The following is a 21,955-nucleotide window of genomic DNA, read 5'->3' as shown; positions in this document are numbered from 1 at the left end:
TATGGACAAAAGATAATGGGTGTCAGATTAATGTGGAAAAGTGTAAAGTTATGCATTTTGGAATGAAAAGATTACAAGCTGTGTGCCATACTGATGGTACTGTACTCCAAGAAATTAATGAAGCTACAGATATGCAGGTATTTGTGGATAGAAGTTCAGAAGGCGTACTGCAAAGATGGCCAAGGTAACTCATAGGATTACTAGCATTAAAGAATGTATTAACAAGCAGAGTTAAGAAAGTTATTCTTCTTTATAAGGCCTTGAAATTGATATGGCTACACATGCATTACTGTGCTCAGGTCTGATCACTTGGGTTTCTTGGGAATGAGGAAGTAGTGGAAAGGATCCAGAAGTGAGTGACCAAATACGGTTGGAGAAGTGTGTGGAATGCTCCTTATGATGATAGACTGAGGGTTTAATGTTGCAAATGTTGGCTGTTAAGTTTAAAAGAGGAAATATGGTAGAAACATTTAACTTACTTAAAGGTTTTATGGGATTAATGCAAGGGAAATATTTCAGCACTTGGCTAGAGATGGCAGAACAAAAGGTCATCCCTGGAAGCTGAATAAGAGTGGTTTAGTAAGAGTGTGAGGACTAGATGTTTCACTTAGAGAGTGGTGAATGAGTGGAATGGGTTGCCAGAGTCTGCTATATGTATTTAAGTAGATATGAGAGATATTGTGAGGATCTTTTGCAAAAGTCTTTCAACTCCATGGAAATCTTCTGTGCAATAATAATAATGTGTGACAAATTTGGTATGAAAATCGACAATAAATAAACTAATTATGAAAAAAAAAAAAAAAGGCAGGAAAACAGTAAAAGTACCAACAATAACTGTAAGTGTGTGAGGGCTCTAATGGATTCTATAAGTGAACTTATAGAATACCTTTTAAGTGCATTTCAGCTATTCAGGCACAAACTTTAAATAAAAAAAGATAGAAGTTATAATATTCCATATTAAATGTTTGGAGTAAGAGAAATATATACAGTGTTCAAGCTGATTTTAACCAATGAATTTAAAAGTTGGAATATAAATGAACCAATAGATCAAAAGCTGGAAATGAGAGATATGAAGAAAATTAGAAGTGAAGAAATAGCATCTCTTCATTATCACCAAATATGATATCAGAAAAATTTATATTATTCATATTAAAGAGTGTAAAAGAACTAATCTATGATTATTGTCACTTAAAAAGAATTGAGATTAAAGATTATCAAAACAAGTTTGAAGTAAAAATTGAAAGATAATAGCCAGATATAGGCAGGCCCCATGCAGTTAGAAGTACTTTCTTAGAATATCAAAATGTTTGATTATCTTTTCAGGCCTCTGATTTGATCAGAGACCAGAAAAATAGCATCGATTTGGAAAAATGTTTAACAGATATAACCATGTTATATTAGATTGTACATGGCACATAATGCACAACACATAGGGGGGGGGTCTGGAAAGTTCTGATGAACACCTAGAACAAAAATGATGCTAAAGCAACTGATATGATCACAAGAAAGAAGATACAAGGATATAAGAACATAAATTACATTTATAACTCTGCTACTAGTATGTTATTTCTTGTGGTTATATCAGTTGCTTTAATACCATTTTGTTCTAAGTGTCTATCGGAACTTTCCAGACCCCCCCCCCCCCCCATTCACATATCATGAAGTGAGGATCTACATCAGAAAATGATGGCTGCTTACATATATAAGATTAACCAGAGCAGGTTTTTGCCAATCACTGTCTTCTGTGATTTGAACCTGCTGCCTTTGGACAAAAGGTTAACTTGTCATGCAATTGTTGTTCATACAAAAGTAACTGAGACTACAAAGCAATTATATCATCTGTTAACTGAATGTGTTCTGTGGCAGTTTGATTATTCAGAGATAAGCTTTTCTGCTCGGGTAAATTCCATCTGAAGTTCCAATTCACTTTTAATTGTATTAAATTCCTAAACTATATGTTGATACTCTTGAGGAATTGCATGGATAATAATTCATGTTATTTTAAAATGCAAAAGGAGTATATATGCAATATAAACCTTTTAGTCTTTTTTTTTTTTTTTCTACCATGGATGATTAAGAATATATAATTATTGCTGTAACATAAGTGATATAAATGGTTTATTCAAATAATAGAAAATTATTTTGCATCAAATGAAGTGATATCAAGAGCCAACTAAAAAGACAGCAAACAATGTAATAGGCAATGTTTGCTGGTTATAATCAAAACTTTTCCTACGTGTTGTGATTCATTTTTATGTGAATTTGGAATTGGAATTTGTATACAGAATACAACATTTTGCATACCTGTATGTGTGTAAAAATAAAGATAAGCAACACAAAAATATTGTAGAAGGACTTTACTGATTTCTTCATACAGAACCACATAAGAAAGGACAATCTACATTCACATCCATTTCCACATTACCTTACATTTTTCAAGTGTTATGTGCAATTGTTGAATGGGAAGGAAAAAAAATTTAACCAGACTTCAAAATTTATAAGTTAAATCCAGCACAGTCAAAGAATAATTGAGGAGAGAGTAAGTTAAAACCAGCAAATATCATAAAAATACACACAAATTCAGTTTTTATTCAAAATTTAGTTTCTCCCCTCAAAGTCCTGCATTTAAGCTGTGTGCAGTTATCTTAGTGCCCAACTGAATATCTGCGACTATAAATGAGGTGATAAATAGATAGGGGAAGCTGCAAATTCAGTTCTTGGAACTGATAATATTACTTTGGCACACACATACATGCAGATGACAGATTTTGCACTTCAGGGTCTTCAATAGAGATAACTGCATTAGTGTGCTGGTAAAGAAACCTTGTGAGTGACATGTGGATCATGACAGTTCAAAATACCGCTTAACAAACATTTCCCAGCCTGTATCGACCCTGTCCTAAAATTGCAAAATAAATAGTTGCTATTTCATTCCTCTTTGCATATTTGGAATCAGAAGGCAATGCCAACAAGGCAGTAAATAAGCATGAAATTCAATATTTCTATGTGAAAATTCTTTATTTTCTTTTTTTTTTGATTAAATGCACACATTTAACAGCAAGTTAACTACTGGTCTTGGTGCACCATCCCAATGATAATTTTTGCTGGTTTCCCCACTAGTGCCAAAATAGTTTCAGATTTAATAATTTTCGAAGGTTGATCATCACACCTATAATACTGCACACTTGTTGAAAGTGGAGGATTACACACTTTGTACACTAAATATTCAGAGTTGAATCACATGCATTAAAGTTGACAGCTGAAATTTCTAGATATAGATGCCTTCTACTCATAACTCGAGTGTTAAGTAGATGAAACATCATACAATGCGGTCTGGCTAGCTTCAAATGATAATAATGCTGATGAACCAAATTTTAATTTTGAATTCAACTCATATTTGAAAAGATTTGTGTGCAAGTGAAAAGATTTTTCCAACTCTGTTTAATACAGCTGTTATTGCTATTTTAAATAATCACCAAAATATTTTTGTATCTGAAAGTAATCTTTGACTCAGAGATTTCAACTTTTTTTTTAACCATGAGCCAACTTTTAAAAGTTGCAAAGTTACACTGTGATTCAAATGAGCTAAAATATGCTGAACATATTTCAGTTCAAATTTTTAACTACTTTGGGAAGAAAACAAGTTTATGTTCCCTTCCTGTAAAATCATTGTCTAAGCTGGCTGCTGCCACTGTGCACCTATGTCTACCTCAAAAGCTACTTGTTTCGGAAAGAGCAAGAAGAGACAGGTAAAAAATTACAGCAAAGGTGGTCCACGTAAAGTTACACAGATAATGCACAGTGTTGGTACACGAAACATATAATTGACATTTTTTTTTTCTTAATGACCAACCAAATATTGATAAAAACTTGGTTAATAAGGGGGATCTGTACTATACATTCCCCTTTACCCTACAAATTACAAAATACCTCACTGAATTTTTTTTTACAACAGACTGTAAACCCTAACCACACAACAGAGTATGATACTATTTTAAATAAAAACATACACAAAACAAGATTTCCAACCCTCACTACTGTCATTTCTAATGATAAAACTTCAAATTATCGCACACAGATTGCACTAGCATGGACATCTAGTAGTAGCGAGACTGCCCAAGGCAGGCACACACAGCACAGCTGATACTTTTGGCAGCCTCTGTACAAATGGACTGTGGGGTTTTCTATGACCCCTTTATGGTCAACAAAAAGGATGATAAAGTCTATAGTTTAAGTAGGGTAGTTCCTATAGTTTAGTATACATGTTGAAACACACAGTAGACAGTTCAGTAATGTAAAAAGACCTACATGCTATACTTAAACAACTAGAAAAAGTTTTTTTTTTCCTTTTAAAGTGACCTCATGACTAAGATATATGCCAGCTATATACATCTGCCTACAGTGTAATCTTTGCAGATTGTGTTTTAACATATCCAAAATTTTTTTAGGAGTCTGGTCTGAGGGCAAATTTTGTTCACAAATCCACTAACCTCACTCTAGAGTGAAAAAAGTAAATTCAAATATAGAATATTTTATTTTTTTGTGATGTCTGCTGTCAGAGATATTCATCACAATCGATGCAAAATAGGAGAAAAATCAATTATTTGACTATACTACTCACATACATTTAATAAAAAAAAAATTAACAATTAGTTATGTGAAGAATGTTTGAAGAATGTTATTTCCTCCTTTTTTTTATAGCGTGAGAGAGAAATTTTAAAAGCTTCTTAAAGAGCTGATGAACTGTACAGTTTTTACATAACTGTAATTGGCCGACTAGATGAGGGGGGAGACAAAATTAATCCAATCCACCCTTCTCACATAACAATAAAATGGAATGTACAAAAGCTAGATTTATTCAACTATGGGAAGGGGGAGGGAAAAACAAGAGCTAATCATGGTGAAACAAGTGCCATCTGATATGAGCAACTAAAAACTTTTTTCCTCTGGATCTTACACACTGAATAACTAATTCTGAGAACTCAAGGTGCTTTTACCCATACCATCATTCTAGGATGAACAATACTTCCAATTTCACAGTTCACAGTCCGCGTTTTTCCATTTACCACAAATACAGCCTCGTTAGCTGTAGTCACCATGTATGTACCAAAAACCCCAGCACTGAAGATTGGTCGATTTGTGTTACTCCACTCTGCTACCCTATGGTCCATAGGCCGACCAATACCTGTTATCATTTCCACTTTCCCATTGGACAAGTTAACAAAGAGAATATCTTCCTTGGTTGAAGAGCTGGCATACAAATCATAGCTATGAGTGGTGCGTGATGGGAAAAAGGTCAAATCACTAATCTGAAGTGTAGTTTTCACATCAAACAAGAATTTTAAACCTGCAATAAAAAATATTTCATAAATATTTTACACCAACAATTTAACAACTTATATAATTTTAAAAATAAGATTTCAATGACGATTCTTTACTCTAATCAAATTAAACAATCAAATAAACACTGACTGATGAATTAAACTTCTGAAATATAAACTACAGCAAACAACATTATAGTGCATTCATTTATTATAACAAAGAACTTAAAACATTTGGAGAAAAGAACAAAGCTAATAATGGTAAATATCTGCTGGGTTTCTTTCTGCTCAGGATATGGACTAGTCATTACTAACACCATGTTCCAACATAAAGATACAGACTTTTAAGTAACATGAGGACACAAGAAATAAGAATGACTTGTGTCATTCTTAATAGTGATATCTTCATGTTGGTTCAGAATACAAGAATGTACATAGGATTTTAAAAATGGAAGTGACCATTACTTAGCACTAAGTAGGATAAAAATGGATATTACATTTAAAAAACAGTATGTAAGAAAGTTTTAAAAGTAATTAAAGTTGAGTAGCATTTACAGGTAAACTGTAGACTCAACTATACAAACATTACTGAAGAAAAAATTGATTTATTTAGCTAGGGAGGCACATGGCGAAGGTGTCTGCAGGGGTAGAGCAGCCATGGAAAAGAAAAAACATATTGAAGTCGAGAGATATCCTACAAGAATACAGAGAAAAATGTTTAGCTACTTTTACACATAGCTCAGCTCTTACATTTTTCTCTGTATTCTTGTAGGATATGAGGAGGTGTTGGTAACAATATAAAAAATAAATATTAGGAGGGTGGTAAAATGTTCTGGAGGATATTGAGAAAAAAAAAAGATTAGAAATGGAATACTGTAAAAGGAATCAAAGATGATAAAGGTGACATAAATACTGAAGATAAAGATGTTCTAAACGTCTGGAGTAATTAGGCTGAATGACTGTTACATGAAACAAGCAAAAACAGAACAGTAGTAGAAAATTTTTAAGAAGAATGCTGACAAAAGTGCATATCAAATATTTTTGGTAGAAAAAGCCATCAGAATCTTGAAAAGCAGAAAGATGGCTGGAGCAGATGATATTCGATCAAAAATGATCAACTACAGGAGTATAAAAGTTTTGCACTGGCTACACTGCATAATGCAGAGGGCCTGGTTGAAGGTCAAAATCCAGATGTCTCTGGTTCCCATGTATAAAAAAGGGGAATAAAGCTGAATGTGAGAATTACAGAGGAATAAGTGTTCCATCAAAGATTTATGCAAGCATACTTGAAAAGAGGCTGAGAAAAATTGTGGAAGAGAAACATAAAGAACAAGCTGTTTTCAAGCCAAATAGCTAATGTCAAATCAGATTTTCGCTTTTAATTATGTGACACCTCCAAGGAGTTCAAAGACTCATTGAGGGAGGGCACCTAGTCTACAACTCTTCATTTCCATCACTTAATCCACCAACTTGCAGCCAACCACCACTGCAATTACCTACACCAACACCATCTACTGCTCAACACCACGCCATCACCACTATTATTTTTTGTCTGTAAACTGTGTTCTCAAGGCTGATTTGTCTGTATGCGAGATGAAAAACTGAGTTTTCAGGAGAAAAATCCTGCTACCACCTTATGAGATCATCTAACTCACCTTCAATTGAATAAAAACCATATAAAGATTCTTCTTGTAACCACAATGTACCATCATTCTTCCAATTGCACTACGGAGGCACAAATAGGTAAGAAATCATATTCTAGATCTGGAAAAGGCATATGACAAAGTGCACAGAAAAAAGCTTTTCAAAACACCACAATTATATGAGGTGAATGGAACATTATACAGAGCAATACAGAGTCTATATTTAAGTTGTCAGTCAGCAGTTAGAATTGAAGGAAATAAAGGATGATGGTTTCATGTAAAATCAGGAGTAAGACAAGGATGCACCTCTCTTATTCATCAACTATATGGATTGCATTATGAAAGAAAATGGCATTAAACCTGATATTAAAATCAGAGATATCAAACGTAGCTCTATGATTTATGCAAATGATGTTGAAGTCCTAAACACATCCAATGCAAGTCTCCAGAGTTCCCCAAACTAAATTGCATAACAACTGTAATAAATTTTGAATGAAAATTGGCAACAAAATGACTAGAAGTATGAAAATAGTCAGGAATATAGGAAACTTCAACTGACCTAGAGAAAAAGTAAAATATTTCGGCTATTTAGACACCGTTTTTAGTGAAGATAGAATTAAATTTGGAAATAGATAACAGAATAAGCAAAGCTAGTATTGTCAGGGAGCCAGTGGAATAAATTTATATGAAATAAGAGAAATTAGCCAAAACACCAAACTAGCAGTATATACAACAGTGTTCAAACCAGTTTTAAGTTATGGATCTGAGAGCTGGGTTAGAAATAAAGCTTGATCAAAGATTAGAGGCCACAGATATGAAGAGTTCTGAGAAAGATTAGGGGAGTGACAGATGGCACCAATGGCAGAATCATATTAAAAATGAAAATATTAGAAATGAACTTTACATTGTTAGCATTTCAAAATGTGTGATTATATCTAAGGTGATATGGTCACTTAAGTAGAATGGGTGAGGCAAGGTTAGCAAAACAGGTATTTGATATCAAAATGGTAGGAAAGAGACCCAGAGGAAGACCAAGGTCTAGGTGGATTGATTGTCAGAAGTGCCTTAGTAAGCACAAAATATTAAATATGACAATATTGGAGTGCTGACAGATAACAGACTAATTTGAGAGTACATAACAGGAATTGATAATGAAATATAATGCAAAGTCTCTGCTGATATTCCATGGCATCAATCCTACACTACGAGTCACTTTAGCAACATTGGAAATTCACAAGCATTTCTAATATAACAAACCACTTCTTTGGTCCCTACATGTTCACTATTTATATCACAAGAGACAATATTTCCAATATTCATGCTGCATTCATATATCCAACTTCTTGAAGTCCTGATTTTATAGTGGCTACTGCATAATTCAGAAAGCCTGATCAGAGGGTCAAGTTCAAGATGATTAGAGTAGAGTACTCATAGCACCCATCTATAAAAAAGGGAATAAAGCTGAATGTGAGAATTACAGAGGAATTTCTCTATTGAGTGTTCCTGGTAAGATTTATGCAAGTATTCTTGAGAAACGGCTAAGAAATTGCAAAGGAGAAATTGTGAAAATCGTGGAGGAGAAGCTTGGAGAAGAACATTGTATTCAGGCCAAACAGAGAGTGTCAGGATCAGATTTTCACTTTAAGACAAATAGTTGAGAAATCATGGGAATAGAACAAGGATCTGTATTTAAGTTTTGTAAATCTGGAAAAGGCATATGACAAGGTGCCAAGAAGAAAGCTGTTCAAAACATTCCAGTTATATGGTGTAAATAAGACATTATATCAAGCAATACATAGTCTCTATTTGAGTTGTAAATCAGCAGTTAGAATTGAAGGAGATACAGGAAGATGGTTTGATGTTAAGTCAGGTGTTATTATTATTATTATTATCCCAAGACCTCATGGAGTCAAAGACTCATCTGGGAGGTTCTTTTATCACACACACACACACACACACACACACACACACACACACACACACACACACACACACACACACACACACACACACACAGCTCATCATACCGTGCCTTGAACACATTCAAACTCCTTGCAGACACCACACTCTCAGGCAAGGCATTCCAATCATTTACAACTCTGCATGGAAAAAAACCTGCCTTTCACTCCCTCTTTATAGTTTCCAAGGATGACCTCTGGTTCTCCCCAATCTCCCATATTTTCTGTAAAACTTCTCCAGCACTGATCTTATAACAACCCATTACCAACTTGTAGGTTTCTATTATATCTCCCCTCTTCCTCCTATCCATCAGACTCTGCAAATTACATCTTCTCAATCTTTCCTCATACTTGACACTCCAGAGGTCAGAAACTACCTTAGTCAATCACCTTTGGACCCTTTCCAACATCTCTTCATCCTTCTGAAAACCAGGTGACCAAATCTGGGCACAATAGTCAGGGGCACACCAGTAGTGTCGAGCGCCTGTGTGCAAAACTTTAGTTGCCACCCCTATCCCACCTCCAATAAAAAAATCACTTTAAAAAACGTTTTCTTTAAAGTATTTCCTCCTCTTTGGTGCCTGTGTGCATTGCACACATTGCATATATGGTCGGCACGCCCCTCACAATAGTCCATGTGTGGCCTAATCAAAGCCTTATACAACGGAACAAGAACCTCCCTACTTCTACACATCAGTGTCCTCTGCATCATTCCCAGACGCCTTTGTGTTGTCTTCACAATTTTGGCTATGTGCCCCCTAAATTTCAAATCCTTATCCACTATCACCCCCAGATCTCTTATTTCTTCCACTTCCAACAAAATATCCTCACCAAGCATAAATTCTGCATCCCATCTTTGTTTTCCAAATTTTAAAACCTTACATTCTGCAACATTGAACTCACATCCCCATTTCCATGCCCAATCACTCAATTTATTCAAGTCTTCTTGTAAGGCCACAACATCTTCACTACCCTTCATGGTTCGTCCCAACTTTGCATCTGCAAACAACTTATTCATCATCTATATGGATTACATTATGAAGGAAAGCAGTATTAAGCCTGATATCAAAATTGGAAATGTTAATCTCAGCTCTTTATTTTATGCAGATGATGTTCTACTTTTAAATAAATCCAGGAGAAGTTTGCAGGATTCCATGACCAAACTGAATAAATGCTGTAATAAATTCGGTATGAAAATCAGCATTAAAAAGACAAATATAATGAAAATAGGCAGAAACATTGAAAACATCAGCTGCATCCTGAATGAAGAACCTGCAGAACAAGTAAAACATTCCAGCTATTTAGGCAACTTTTTAGTGAAAATGTTTTTTTAAATTTTTTGAATAAATTTATATGGAATAAGAGAGAAATTAGTCAAAACACTAAATTAGCTGTATACAAGACAGTGTTCAAACCAATTTTAACTTATGGATCTGAGAGCTGGATTAGAAATAAAACACTTGAACAAAGACTAGAGACTGCAGATATGAGAGTCCTGAGAAAGATTAGGGGCGTAAACAGATGGCATCAATGGCAATATTATATTAAAAATGAGGATATTAGGAAAGAATCTGACATTGTTAGCATTCAGGAATGTGTTAGCAGAGCAAATCTCAGGTAGTATGGCCACAAACAGAATGGGAGAGTAGAGATTAGCTAAAAAAATTCTTTGCAGGATGGCAGGAAAAAGACCCAAGAGGAAGACTAAGATGTAGGTGGATTGATACAGTAAAGAGTGCCTTAGAAGACAGAAATATATAATCTGATAATATTGGAATGCTGTCAGATAACAGGCTAATAAGGAGGAAAATTCTTGATAGGAGGTTTGTAATGAATGTAACTTTTCATGTAGTACTATTAAATGATCCTGTACCCCCCCACCCCCCGAAGGGTATAATGTCAGGAATTCGATGAAGTCAAAATTAAGATGGCTGCCAGTTTAGATAACTTTTTTTTTTTTTTTGATTAACTGTGGTTTTGTTATTTCTGTGTGAGAGCTGTTATAGAAACTGCATGCTCATGTTTGCAGTTTGCATGCTTGTTTTAGTCTGTTTCTAAACTGTTTAATGGGAGAATGATGTATACTAATGGGCATCAAAAGAAAGACAGCTGCTTTATTAGCGAATTGAAATTTGATTTTAGTTGTTTTCTGACATGTAAAATATACTACAGGTATTCATTGGATTATGTGGATTTTTTAAAGTGGATAGAAGAAGAGTGTGTTTAAAGTGTGACTTCAATGAGTAGCTGATGGGTGGTGATGCATCAGTGACTGAGTGACAATAGCGAGAATGTAACAAGAACAAGTGCCTACATGACCTGCAATGAGTCTTCTGACTCCATGCAGGCCTGAATCATCATCATAATAATGATATTGAAGAAAAATAATGTGAAGAGCAGCAATTGATGGTAAGAAAATTATGAAAAAATGGGTGAGTGATCTGGTGAAAGAAGTCATTAATGGTAGCAGGAATGATGTAAGCAATACAGGTCTAGCAAAATTGTAGCAAAAACAAATGTACTATAATCGTGGAAAAAGACAGTAGAACTATAGAAAAATGAAGGTAGAATGGCAAAGAAGCCATTCTTTCTCTTGAATCATAATAATTATTATTATTATGATTCAGGACTTCCATTGAACTTATTCACTGTTCGTACTCTCACCATTCTATCAAGCAATGCATTCCACGGTTCAGCAACCCTCCATGTAAATAAATCATTCCTCAACCTTTTGACTTCCTTTTGCAATATCCAGGGATGCCCCTTGTCTTCGCTCCTTCTCCTCGTTCCACCAAACGTAAGAACTCCCCAGTATCAACCCTGTAACTACCTATCAATAATTTAAATGTCTTAATCATATCACCTCTCCTTGTTCTATCTACCAAACTTTGCAATCCACATTCCCTCAGTCTATCCTCATAACTGGGCAATGCTAGTTATGAGGATAGACTGAGGGAATGTGGATTTTATGTTATCTGCCTCTGTACTCTTTCCAAGGTTAATTTACCTCCTTCAAATCCTGGGGACCAAATCTGAGCACAATAGTACATGTGTTGTCTAATCAGGACTTTATACAATGGAATGACAACTCTTATCTCTGCTGATGAGCGTCCTTCTCAGTATTGCAGCAATCCTCTGGGTTACCTACACCACCTTTGCAATATGTTCCCTGAATTCCAGGTTTCTATCGATCATCACCCTCCTAGATCCCTTGCCTACCCCACTTCCTCTGACAGAGTATGTAGTCTCTGATTGATATATTCCAAACTTCAAGATCTCACATTTTGCTGAATTAAATTGATATCCTCACCCTCCTAGATCCCTTGCCTACCCCACTTCCCCTGACAGAGTATGTAGTCTCTCATCGATATATATATCCCAAACTTCAAGATCTCACATTTTGCTGAATTAAATTGATATCCTCATTCATCTATTTTATTCAAATCCTCTTGAAGGGCTATCACAGCCTACACTATTATTAATAACTTTTTTTTTTACTAAATAATTTAAGGAAATTACAACGTAAACTAGGATATACATTAAAATAAATTTTAATATACTTCAATATTTCAGCAACGTCATGTTGCCATTTTCAAGGAACTCAAGGAACACGTGCACACAGGCACAACAAACAGTAAGTGAGGAAGAAGCAGGAGGCTATTATTTCTTCTAAAGTTCTGATGGTGCTCCCCCCCCCCCCCCCCCCTTAGCGGGCAATGTTGGTATTCTTGGGCGATTGGGCTGAAGGTCTTCTGATGTAGGTTTCCCAATTTGAGGCAGTGTCATGCAGCCAAATTTGTTGTGGTTTGGATTGTTTCTTAGGGCTGAAGCTGATTCTATGAAAAGCCTTTCATATTTGTATTTACTATGGTGTATTATCGTGGCTTTCTTCCACCGCATTCTAAGGCAGGTATTCAGCGCATGGTCAGCAAGACCAGAGTGGCTGTATTGGTGAAACTGGATGTAGTCCTTGTGTTCTGAAATTCTGATATTTGCAGTCCTGCCTGTTTGGCCAAAGTAGGACAGCTTACAACTGCAAGGGACCTGGTATACACCAGGTAGGTCTATAGGCAGGAAGGTTGGTCTTCAGTAGAGCAGATAAGGGATGCCAATTTTTTATATGGTCTGTAACAAGAAGTTAAGTCATGTTTTTTTAGGATTTTTGTAATTTTTTCCGAGGTGCCTCGGATATAGGGTATGGTGATGGATTTAGAGTAATCCTTGTTGTGAGGGGCGGGAGGGGGGGGGGGTTGTGGTTTACTGGTTTCAATATTTTTTGGATTTTTTTTGGGGGGGGAGTAGCCATTGGCTGAGAAAGTGTTGAGAATGTGGTTTAGTTCTGTGGTTAGGGCATTATCATTTGAACAGATAAGTTTAGCCCTTTTGTGTAGTGTCTTAATGACTCCATATTGTTGCGAGAAGGAGTGGTGGGACTGTTGGTGAATGTATCTGCTTGTATGGGTGAGTTTTCTATAGACTAAGAAAACCAAGGTTCCATCAGGCTGGTGGGTGACTAGTGTGTCTAAGAAAGGAAGGCAGTTGTTTTTTTCCTCTTCCAGGGTGAATTTGATTCTAGGGTGTTGGTTTTTTAAGTGTGTTAGGAAGGAGAGGAGTGCATCGGACCCATGTGGCCAAATAGCGAACACATCATCAACATAGCGAAGCCAAATGGCTGGTTTTTGTGGGGCAGTTTAAGGCTTCAAAAGTCTCCATATAAAAGTTGGCCAAGGGTGGGGAGAGTGGAGAACCCACAGTTGTCCCCTCTATTTGTTTGTAGAATTTTCCTTGCCAAACAAAATAGCCTGAGTTCATTGTGAACTGAAATAGGGCTGTGATATTGGGAGGAAATTTAGCTTGGATTAATTCAAAGAATTGTTTGAGTGGGACATTTGTGAATAAGGAGGAGACATCAAAACTGACTATTATGTCGGTGTGTTTGAGTGTAAGGTTTTCTATACTGGCTTTGAAGTGGGCTGAGTTTTTTTTATGTGTGAAGGTGTGTTGCCAGTATAATGTGAGAGAGCGTTGGCCAAATGTTTAGCTAGTTTGTACGTGGGGGGAATCAATGCCATCCACTATGGGACGTAATGATTTTCCTTATGTATTTTTGTGTGTGGGGGGGTTAAATGGTTTTAATTTGTTAGTGATTTCCACAGGCCAAGAAGTAACCTTCTAGGAGCCTGTGGAATGTTCTAATTTGTGAGTTGGTGGGATTGTACTCGATAGGGAGGGTAAGTAGCCCGATCTAACAATAGAGCTTTCGGCTTACCTGTGTAATCCTTTTGGTTAAGCAATACTGTGGTGTTCCCTTTATCAGCTTTGGTGATTATTATTTTCTTGTTTTTCTTTAATTCTAGTAGAGATTTAATTTCTTTACTGGGCATGTTGGCTTTTGGTGGTTTAGCTTTGGTCGGAACACAAGCCACATCCAGTCTAATATCTTTGGCGATGTGGTTTGGAAGGTGTCGTATCCCGCATTCAATTTGTATCATAACTTGAAGTTGTGCTCATGTGCGAGGGCGTCGAGTGTTTCAGGTTTCACACTAAATGATGAAAGGTTGACTACCATTTTGGTAGAAAGTTGCAGTTTCGAGATCGAGTTCTTTTTTTAAATTTTCAAATTTTTTGATGCGTCGATCTCGTTCTTTTCTAAATTGTTTTTCCGCTGCAATACACGAGATATCATATAAAATAGACCAAATTTCGTGGCTTAAGGTGCTTGAAAGATATTCTGAAACTGATTCCATGAAAAGCCTTTCATATTTGTATTTACACCGTAGTAAATACAAATATGAAAGGCTTTTCATGGAATCAGTTTCAGCCCTAAGAAACAATCCAAACCACAACAAATTTAGCTGCATGAGACTGCCTCAAATTTGAGAAACCTACATCAGAAGACCTTCAGCCCAATCTCCCAAGAATACCAACATTGCCCGCAGGGGGGGTACCATCAGGACTTTAGGAGAAATAATAGCTTCCTGCTTCTTCCTCACTTACTGTTTATGCCTGCATGCACATGTCTTGTTCTTAAGTTCCTTGAAAATGGCAACATGACGTTGCTGAAATATTGAAGTATATTAAAATTTATTTTAATGTATATCCTAGTTTACATTGTAATTTCCTTAAATTTAGTAAAAAATGCATAACCAATGCCTAAGCCTTTCTATGAGTATTACTAATAACCTTTCCCAGCTTCACAACTGAATAATCTCTTAAAATCCATTGATAATGTCATTGATATATTTAACAATGTGGTACCTTATCAAATGTCTTTGTAAAATCTGAAAAAAAAAATGGCAGAATATGCCTTTCCCCTTGTCAACTGCTCTTGGCACTTTATTATAAAAGGCAATTAGATTACTAAAACATGAGCACCCCTTAACACATCCATGCTGACTCTCACAGACATTACCCTAAACAGTCCAATGCTGTAGATGATCTCTCACTAATTTCTCCAAAACCTTAACTACTGATGAAATACAAACTGGTCTATAGTTTGACACTTCCATCCTACTATCACCCTTATATAATGGCACTTGCCCTCCTTCCACTTCTTGGGCACCTTTCCCATGGCCAGACTCTCATTGGAAAGCCATGTAAACACAACTGTCCATTCTTTAGTGCATTCTTTCAAAATCTGTAGCAAAATCCCATCCATTTCCATTGCTTTATTTACATCCAGAGAACTCAGTATTTGAAACACACACACACACACACACACACACACACACACACACACACACACACACACACACACACACACACACACACACACACACACACACACACACACACACACACACACTCACTCTCTCTCTCTCTTCTTGCACTTCTAAACCTTGAACTTGACCCCTCTAGTATTAAAACCTACTTCTCTAGGATAAAATACCTCAATTAAGTGTTCATCAAACAACTCCACTATGTCCTTTGCATCCGTCACTTTATTCCCATTTTTATCCAATAATGTCATTCTTCCATAATCATTCCTCCTCCCACTGGCCACATAATGAAAGAATTCCTTAGGATTTTTTTCTGGATCTCAGGGCTTCAATCTCTTCTCATATTCCAGTTTTGCCTTCCTTACCATGCTAGTCACTCTCCTGGCTGGAGTCTTATATTCTTCATGCATCTGCTCTCCACCTGTCTCCTTATATCTCTTCCATAACTTCTTTTTCACCTGTAGTTTGATATTGTTTATCATCCACTTTACACCAACTTATGTTATCTTTTATCACTTGTAGTATACAACTTGCCATTGCTGCTAATAAATATTCCTTCACCAGTTCCCAAAAACCGATATCTCGCCTTCCAATTCCTCCATCCATGGAAATGTCCCAAGCTTATTTCTAAGATTATTATAATCACCTGTCTTATAATTCCACATACATTCCTTTCTCTTTGATACTCCTGCATGTCTATTCATCTTCAAGTCAAAACCACATAGTCACTTTCTTCAACCTGGAGCAGAGATGCCATCTCAGTTATGATCAGATCTTCTGATTCTAATATATCTTCATTGTGTTTTTTATATCATAGCATCAGAAGATCTGATTATAACTGAGATGGCATCTCTGCTCCAGGTTGAAGAGAGTGACCATGTGGTTTTGACTTGAAGATGAATAGACATGCAGGAGTATCAAACTGTAAGAAGCAACATGAGTGGTAGAAGGGTCAAAGATGAAATATGAGTCTGTCGACTCCTTGGAGTTGCCCGAAATAATAATAATAATAATTGTATTGGACTGGTGTAGTGCTGTATAGGGGACTCTTTGAAGAAAGATGTGAAAATGGAACAGGTAGTCTCAAAGTATGTTTGAGAGGAACAATGACAGGAAATATGACTGAGGCTATGAAGAGGAGAGAGGAAATGTAGACGAGTTGACAGTGCTGGTAGGTAAAAAATAAATTGTGACAAAGTGTGAATGGGGACAATTTACTGATGTTGTTAGAGACACTGGAGCAGAAGTGTAATCATTATGAATGGCATGATAGCTAGTGCAGAGGAGAGGGACCTAAGTATGTAGATGTAATGAATAAATTTGAAGATAGGACAGAGCTGGTTGCTGCAGAGGATCTGTATGTGAGTGAGTGAGTGAGTGCAGAAGCATAAAGCTGGTTGGATTGGTGATGAAAAGAGAATATGGCCAGTCATAGAAATGGAAATTAGACAGTGCAACCATGAGTGTAAACTACCAGGAATGGCCTTACTGGGAGCACAAACGTCAAGAGACTTAAATGATGGAGTGAAGAACTGTGGGAAAAGGGGGGGGGAACCAGGAGCAAGCTAATATACTTATGCATCGATGCAAATGGTATCAGGAATAAGGACAAGGACACAAAGTCTATGGTCTTAATCAAACTAGTCGGCCCACAAATCATGGATGTCAAAAAGATGTGGTTAGCAGAGTATGATGTACTTACAGCTGTAGGATATGTTGGCTTTAGCATTTTTTCTAAAAGACAAAGGACAAAAGAGGAAGAGGAGAAAGTGAGTATTACTGATCTCAGAAGAATTGCACCCCACCCTCCATGTGGCATTTGAAATAAGCAGTGGTGATAATGACTCTGAGGCCATTTGGTGTAAGGTGTGAATTTTAGATATTTAGTGGAGTACTACTACTATAGGCAGGCACTGCACAAAAAACAGAGAGAGAAGATGAGACTGGTAGAGTACTATTGATGATCTCAGAAGAGTTGTGCCTCCCCCCCCTCCATGTGGAACTTTAAGAAAGCAGTAGTGATAATGGTTTAGAGGCCATTTTGTGTGAGGCTGAGGCAGAGCTCAAATTTTAGATATTTAGAGAAGTGTTGCTCCAAGTCTGGAAATGCAGAGAGAGAGATGATCCTGAAATGTTTATGCTGATGAGACTGGTGAGTGACAGGAAGGTGATAATAATGTGTAAATAACTATGGAAGCAATGACTGGAAGCAGAAAATAATGTGTGAGTAAGGAAATTGAATTCCTGTTACTAGTTAGAGATTACTACCTTATACAGCACATGGCTGAAGCAACACATAGGATCTAAGTGTTGGATTTAATATTTCATGCAGTGATAATAGATCTAACCATGATATCATGGTTAGATCTATCTCTATTTCTAACCACATGGTTAGAAAAGCATGTGGTTTTGATTTAGGAAGTGGATGAGCAGGTACAATCTCAAGGAATAAAAGATATGCGTGGAACTAGAGAGCAGGAGACTATGATAAATTAAGGAAATAGATTGGTGGCCTGACATGACTTGTTCAATTAAAGGGGAGAGAAATCAGCAGTATCTGGGCTTTAGTGCAAAATCAGTTACTTATGATAATGTCACTTAGCAGGACAAGGATAATAACGCACAGGCTACTAGTTACTACTACTAGAAGGCTGCTAGTGGAATGAAGAACAAGAAATTAGTATATGAAAAGAGACTGGCAGAGCAGTAAAGCAAAGCCCTACAGAATTTTACAGTACATGGATTGCATTTGTGGAAGAGGTATTGGAAATGTTCATAAGTATTTTGCAGAGGTGGGGATTACAAGTAGTTAAATAACAACAGAAAGGACAGAAGACTGATAGTTCTGAAATGGGAAGTGTTTAAAATTTTAAGTAACCTCAATGTTATTGTTACTAAGGCTGTGGAACTGACTCACATACATTAAGGAAATGTACAAAAGAAGTGACAGTGACTCTGACATAGTCATTCAAACAAAGATCCCGAAACAAAAATGGTAGCCAACAAGTTGTGTAGGGGTGCAGTGTCACAAAAAAGGAAGGTGACAAGTTTTTTTTTATTATTTTTTTATGTTGGGCCCATACATGAGAGGTTGGCTGGTCAACCTATAGTACTTTAATACTGTATATGGGTAAGCACAGGGTTCTGTTCTAGGACCACTGCTGTTTAATTTACATATGAATGATATAGTTTGAGGTCTGAGAGGAGATAATTGTCTGATGATGATGATGTTAAATCAGGTAGAGCAATGGCAGGAAGTTCTGACGTGATGTTGTTGCAAGATTTGAACAGGTTGATGCTTTGGGTTGAAGAATGGGGATATCATTTTAATGATGATAAATGTAAAACCAAGTATTTTAGTAAGGAAGGATGAAATGAGGTTTATCATATTGAAGGAAGTAGAAAGTTTTTTACCTTGGGTATAATATATGTTAAAGATAAAGTTATTTTAAATATAAACCTGGTTTTTTACTCCATTTCCCAAGTAAGCAAACAGACAAGTCAGTCAAGTTTGCGCCTGTAAGCGTTGCAAGTCTAGCTGACCTTGCACGTAGTGCAAGTCCAAGGCAGCTCGTGGTAAAGGTAGAATAAGCTCTGATCACTATTCTTAATATTTACCCTTAATGCAAAGCACATATCCTGGAGGAGATGTATGATGCTAAGTATGTAAGAAATATTAAGTTTTAAGTAATACAGAGCTTATAAATATTTTACCAACACAAGTTACCATAAGGTGATTTGAACTTATTAAATAAAAATCTCAGGATGAGAGATAGATGTAGAAAGTTTTTTACATATTGAAGGAACTTTGTTCCAGAAGGTGGAGGTGGTCCGGGATCTGGAGGATCTTGGTGGATATGGAATTGAAGTTCAGGAGACATCAAAGCTGTAATGGTTCCCAGAAATTGCTATAATGTGAAGAATCCTGAGAAGTAGAGGAAATGAGGTGATAGATAAATCCACTATATAAGACACTAATCAAGCCACATTTGAATTTCAGTGCACAGATCCAGTTATATGGTTATATGAGCAATGAGGAAACATTAGCGAATGAGATGAGTAAGACTGTCTCAGGACTCTGTAATGTTGAGTATGAGAGCAGATTCTGATGCAGATCTCAAAAATTCTCCCACAAAAAAGTTTGAAAAAACAATAAAAAAAAGCAAAAAAAAAATCCAACCATAAAACACATCAAAAATCCAACAAAAATAAATAAATAAAAACTAACCAAACAACCCACCAACACTAATTCTTACCAAAAAAAAGAAAAAGCCTTGCTTTCACAAACTTCCATCCTATCCATTAGCTTTGTCAATGACAGTATACTCCATTCCTCCTTTTCATTTGACAAACCTTGTAGTGCTCAAGTATTAGAATCTTCAACATCTACCATGACCAGGGACCTGAACTCAGATCTCCTAGCTATATCCCAGTAGGGCAAGGACACTCTTGTAAATTTCAATGCCATCAAAAGTCACTTACTTCTGCATGATTTCTTGCAAGAAAAAGCTCGCATCCCTCTTCCCTTACCTTCAGTAATACTGAGATATCCAAACACAATCAGATTTTTCTTCTTGGACTGACCTGCACCTCCAATCTTTACTGGCACAACCACATTTCAACTATAGCTTCTGAAGCTGCCAAAAAACTTGGCGTACTTTTTCACTCTCCTCCAAAATCATTAAAATGAGCAACTGCTAACCAACAGTGACTGTAACCCTTTTACTGCCGAGTTTGAAATTCACCAAACCAACTTCACTGCCTTCTCCTTCATTCCATCTACTTCTGTACTTTGGAACAGTCTTCCCAACTCTGTCTTCTACTAGGATTATAACCCTCCGCTGTTCAAGCAAAATGTGAACAGATTCCTCCTTTCTTCTATCCCTCTTGCTCACACATTGCACTAATGTGCTATAGGTCTTGTGGCCTTTTGTGTGTGTGAATCAGATATAAAAAAATATTTATTAACAGAATGTGCTCCTTGCAGAGCTCCTATCTACCTACAAATGTAGAGGTTGATAGATAAGAGGAGATATGATGACCGAGACATATCAGCTGGTAAAAGGGGCCTCTAAAACACATATGCTTTCAGAGCACTAGACTGCTCAAATAAAGACCATTATAGGTTTGATTCTAGTTGCTAACTAAAGAAATATTTTCTACTCCTTTCTTTGGCACATTTCCAATTTTGTCAATCTTTGGTATGGGAAAGTAGGGTCCCTCCATCAAAAACTGATTTTTAACCTCGCATCTCAAAAATTGACTGTTGAACTCTCACTATTAGATAATAATACAAGGGTTTAAGACCATGAGAGGGCAGCAGTTATGTTGTATTCCCTCTCCTGAAAGCCTTAGTTCTCTTTGGGTTCACTATCAGTCTGAAGGACAGCCTTTTGCTGGCTTCTATGAAGATAGGTGTCCACCTATCTTCATAGAAGTTAGGGCTAAAGGAACTACTCTCTATGGAGAATAAAAGGCATTAAAAAATGAATGACCCCATTATTTAATTTAGATCTTTCACTTTGGCTAATGAAATTGAGAAAGCTGATACATCTTTGCAAAATGCTTTATTTCAATACCTTTTGTTTTTCATGTTTTAAATTTATCCATATAATCAAATGATTTCTTTGAATTTTTACTTGTTTTTAAGTTTAATCATGCTTCTAGTCAAGTTCATACACTTGTTACTCATGTTGGTATTTTAGGAAGGAAATGACAACACAGATGATATAATGAAAATATTTCCTATATTTTGCCGAAGTCAAATTGGCATGATCAGGGAACAACACACAGATAAAGACATGTCTCCATAATTTTTCAAAATGCATACAACTATTGTGTTATAGAGTAAAACTTGAGTTTAATATAAACCAAAATTTGGTTTGGGTTTATATTAAACTAAAGTTTTATTCTATAACACAGTAGTTGTCTCCATAATTTTTCAAAATGTATTCTGATCACTGTGTAAGCATGAAAGAAAGGAACGATATGTATGCAGGCTGAAGTGAAGAAACACTGCAATGTCCAAAGTCCTAAATCACACCACCTAGACGACTTCGTTAGGCACCACTGGCTGTTGGGCAGATGGTCTAAGAATGAGCAATTTTCTAGATGCGAGAATTTTATGCGCCCAAATTTACTGAAGTTAGGGTAGTTTTTCCAAAACAGAACCAAAACCTTGTATTTGCTTTTGTGAAACAAGGTGGTCTTTTTTTCCAGTAGATTCTGTGATAGGTATCCAAAAGTATGGTCTGTAAATCCTAAGCAGCTGCAGTAGTGACACACTGGATGTAGTCACATCAACCTGGGTCCAA

The 21,955-nt window shown here is 36.3% G+C and overlaps 1 protein-coding gene across 2 annotated transcripts in view; it reads right to left on the bottom strand.

Moving 5' to 3' along the window:
• Positions 1–2,342: 2,342 nt before the first annotated feature.
• The window catches only part of LOC150099257 (follistatin-related protein 5-like), a 503,787-nt gene continuing 484,174 nt past the window's right edge, over positions 2,343–21,955 (bottom strand). For both annotated transcript variants that reach the window (XM_090403821.1, XM_090403822.1), the window contains exon 15: positions 2,343–5,347. In XM_090403821.1, the coding sequence (XP_090259947.1) occupies positions 4,983–5,347 (365 nt within the window). In that variant the 3' untranslated portion in view covers positions 2,343–4,982. The remainder of the gene's footprint in view (positions 5,348–21,955) is intronic.

Source organism: Typopeltis vanoorti, chromosome 14, assembly GCF_054136105.1.
Source record: "Typopeltis vanoorti isolate ZY-2024b chromosome 14, IOZ_Tvanoo_1.0, whole genome shotgun sequence".
Classification (NCBI taxonomy): Eukaryota; Metazoa; Arthropoda; class Arachnida; order Uropygi; family Thelyphonidae; genus Typopeltis; species Typopeltis vanoorti.
The sequence above is the reverse complement of the archived record's forward strand: the minus strand, read 5'-3'. Positions and strand labels throughout refer to the sequence as shown.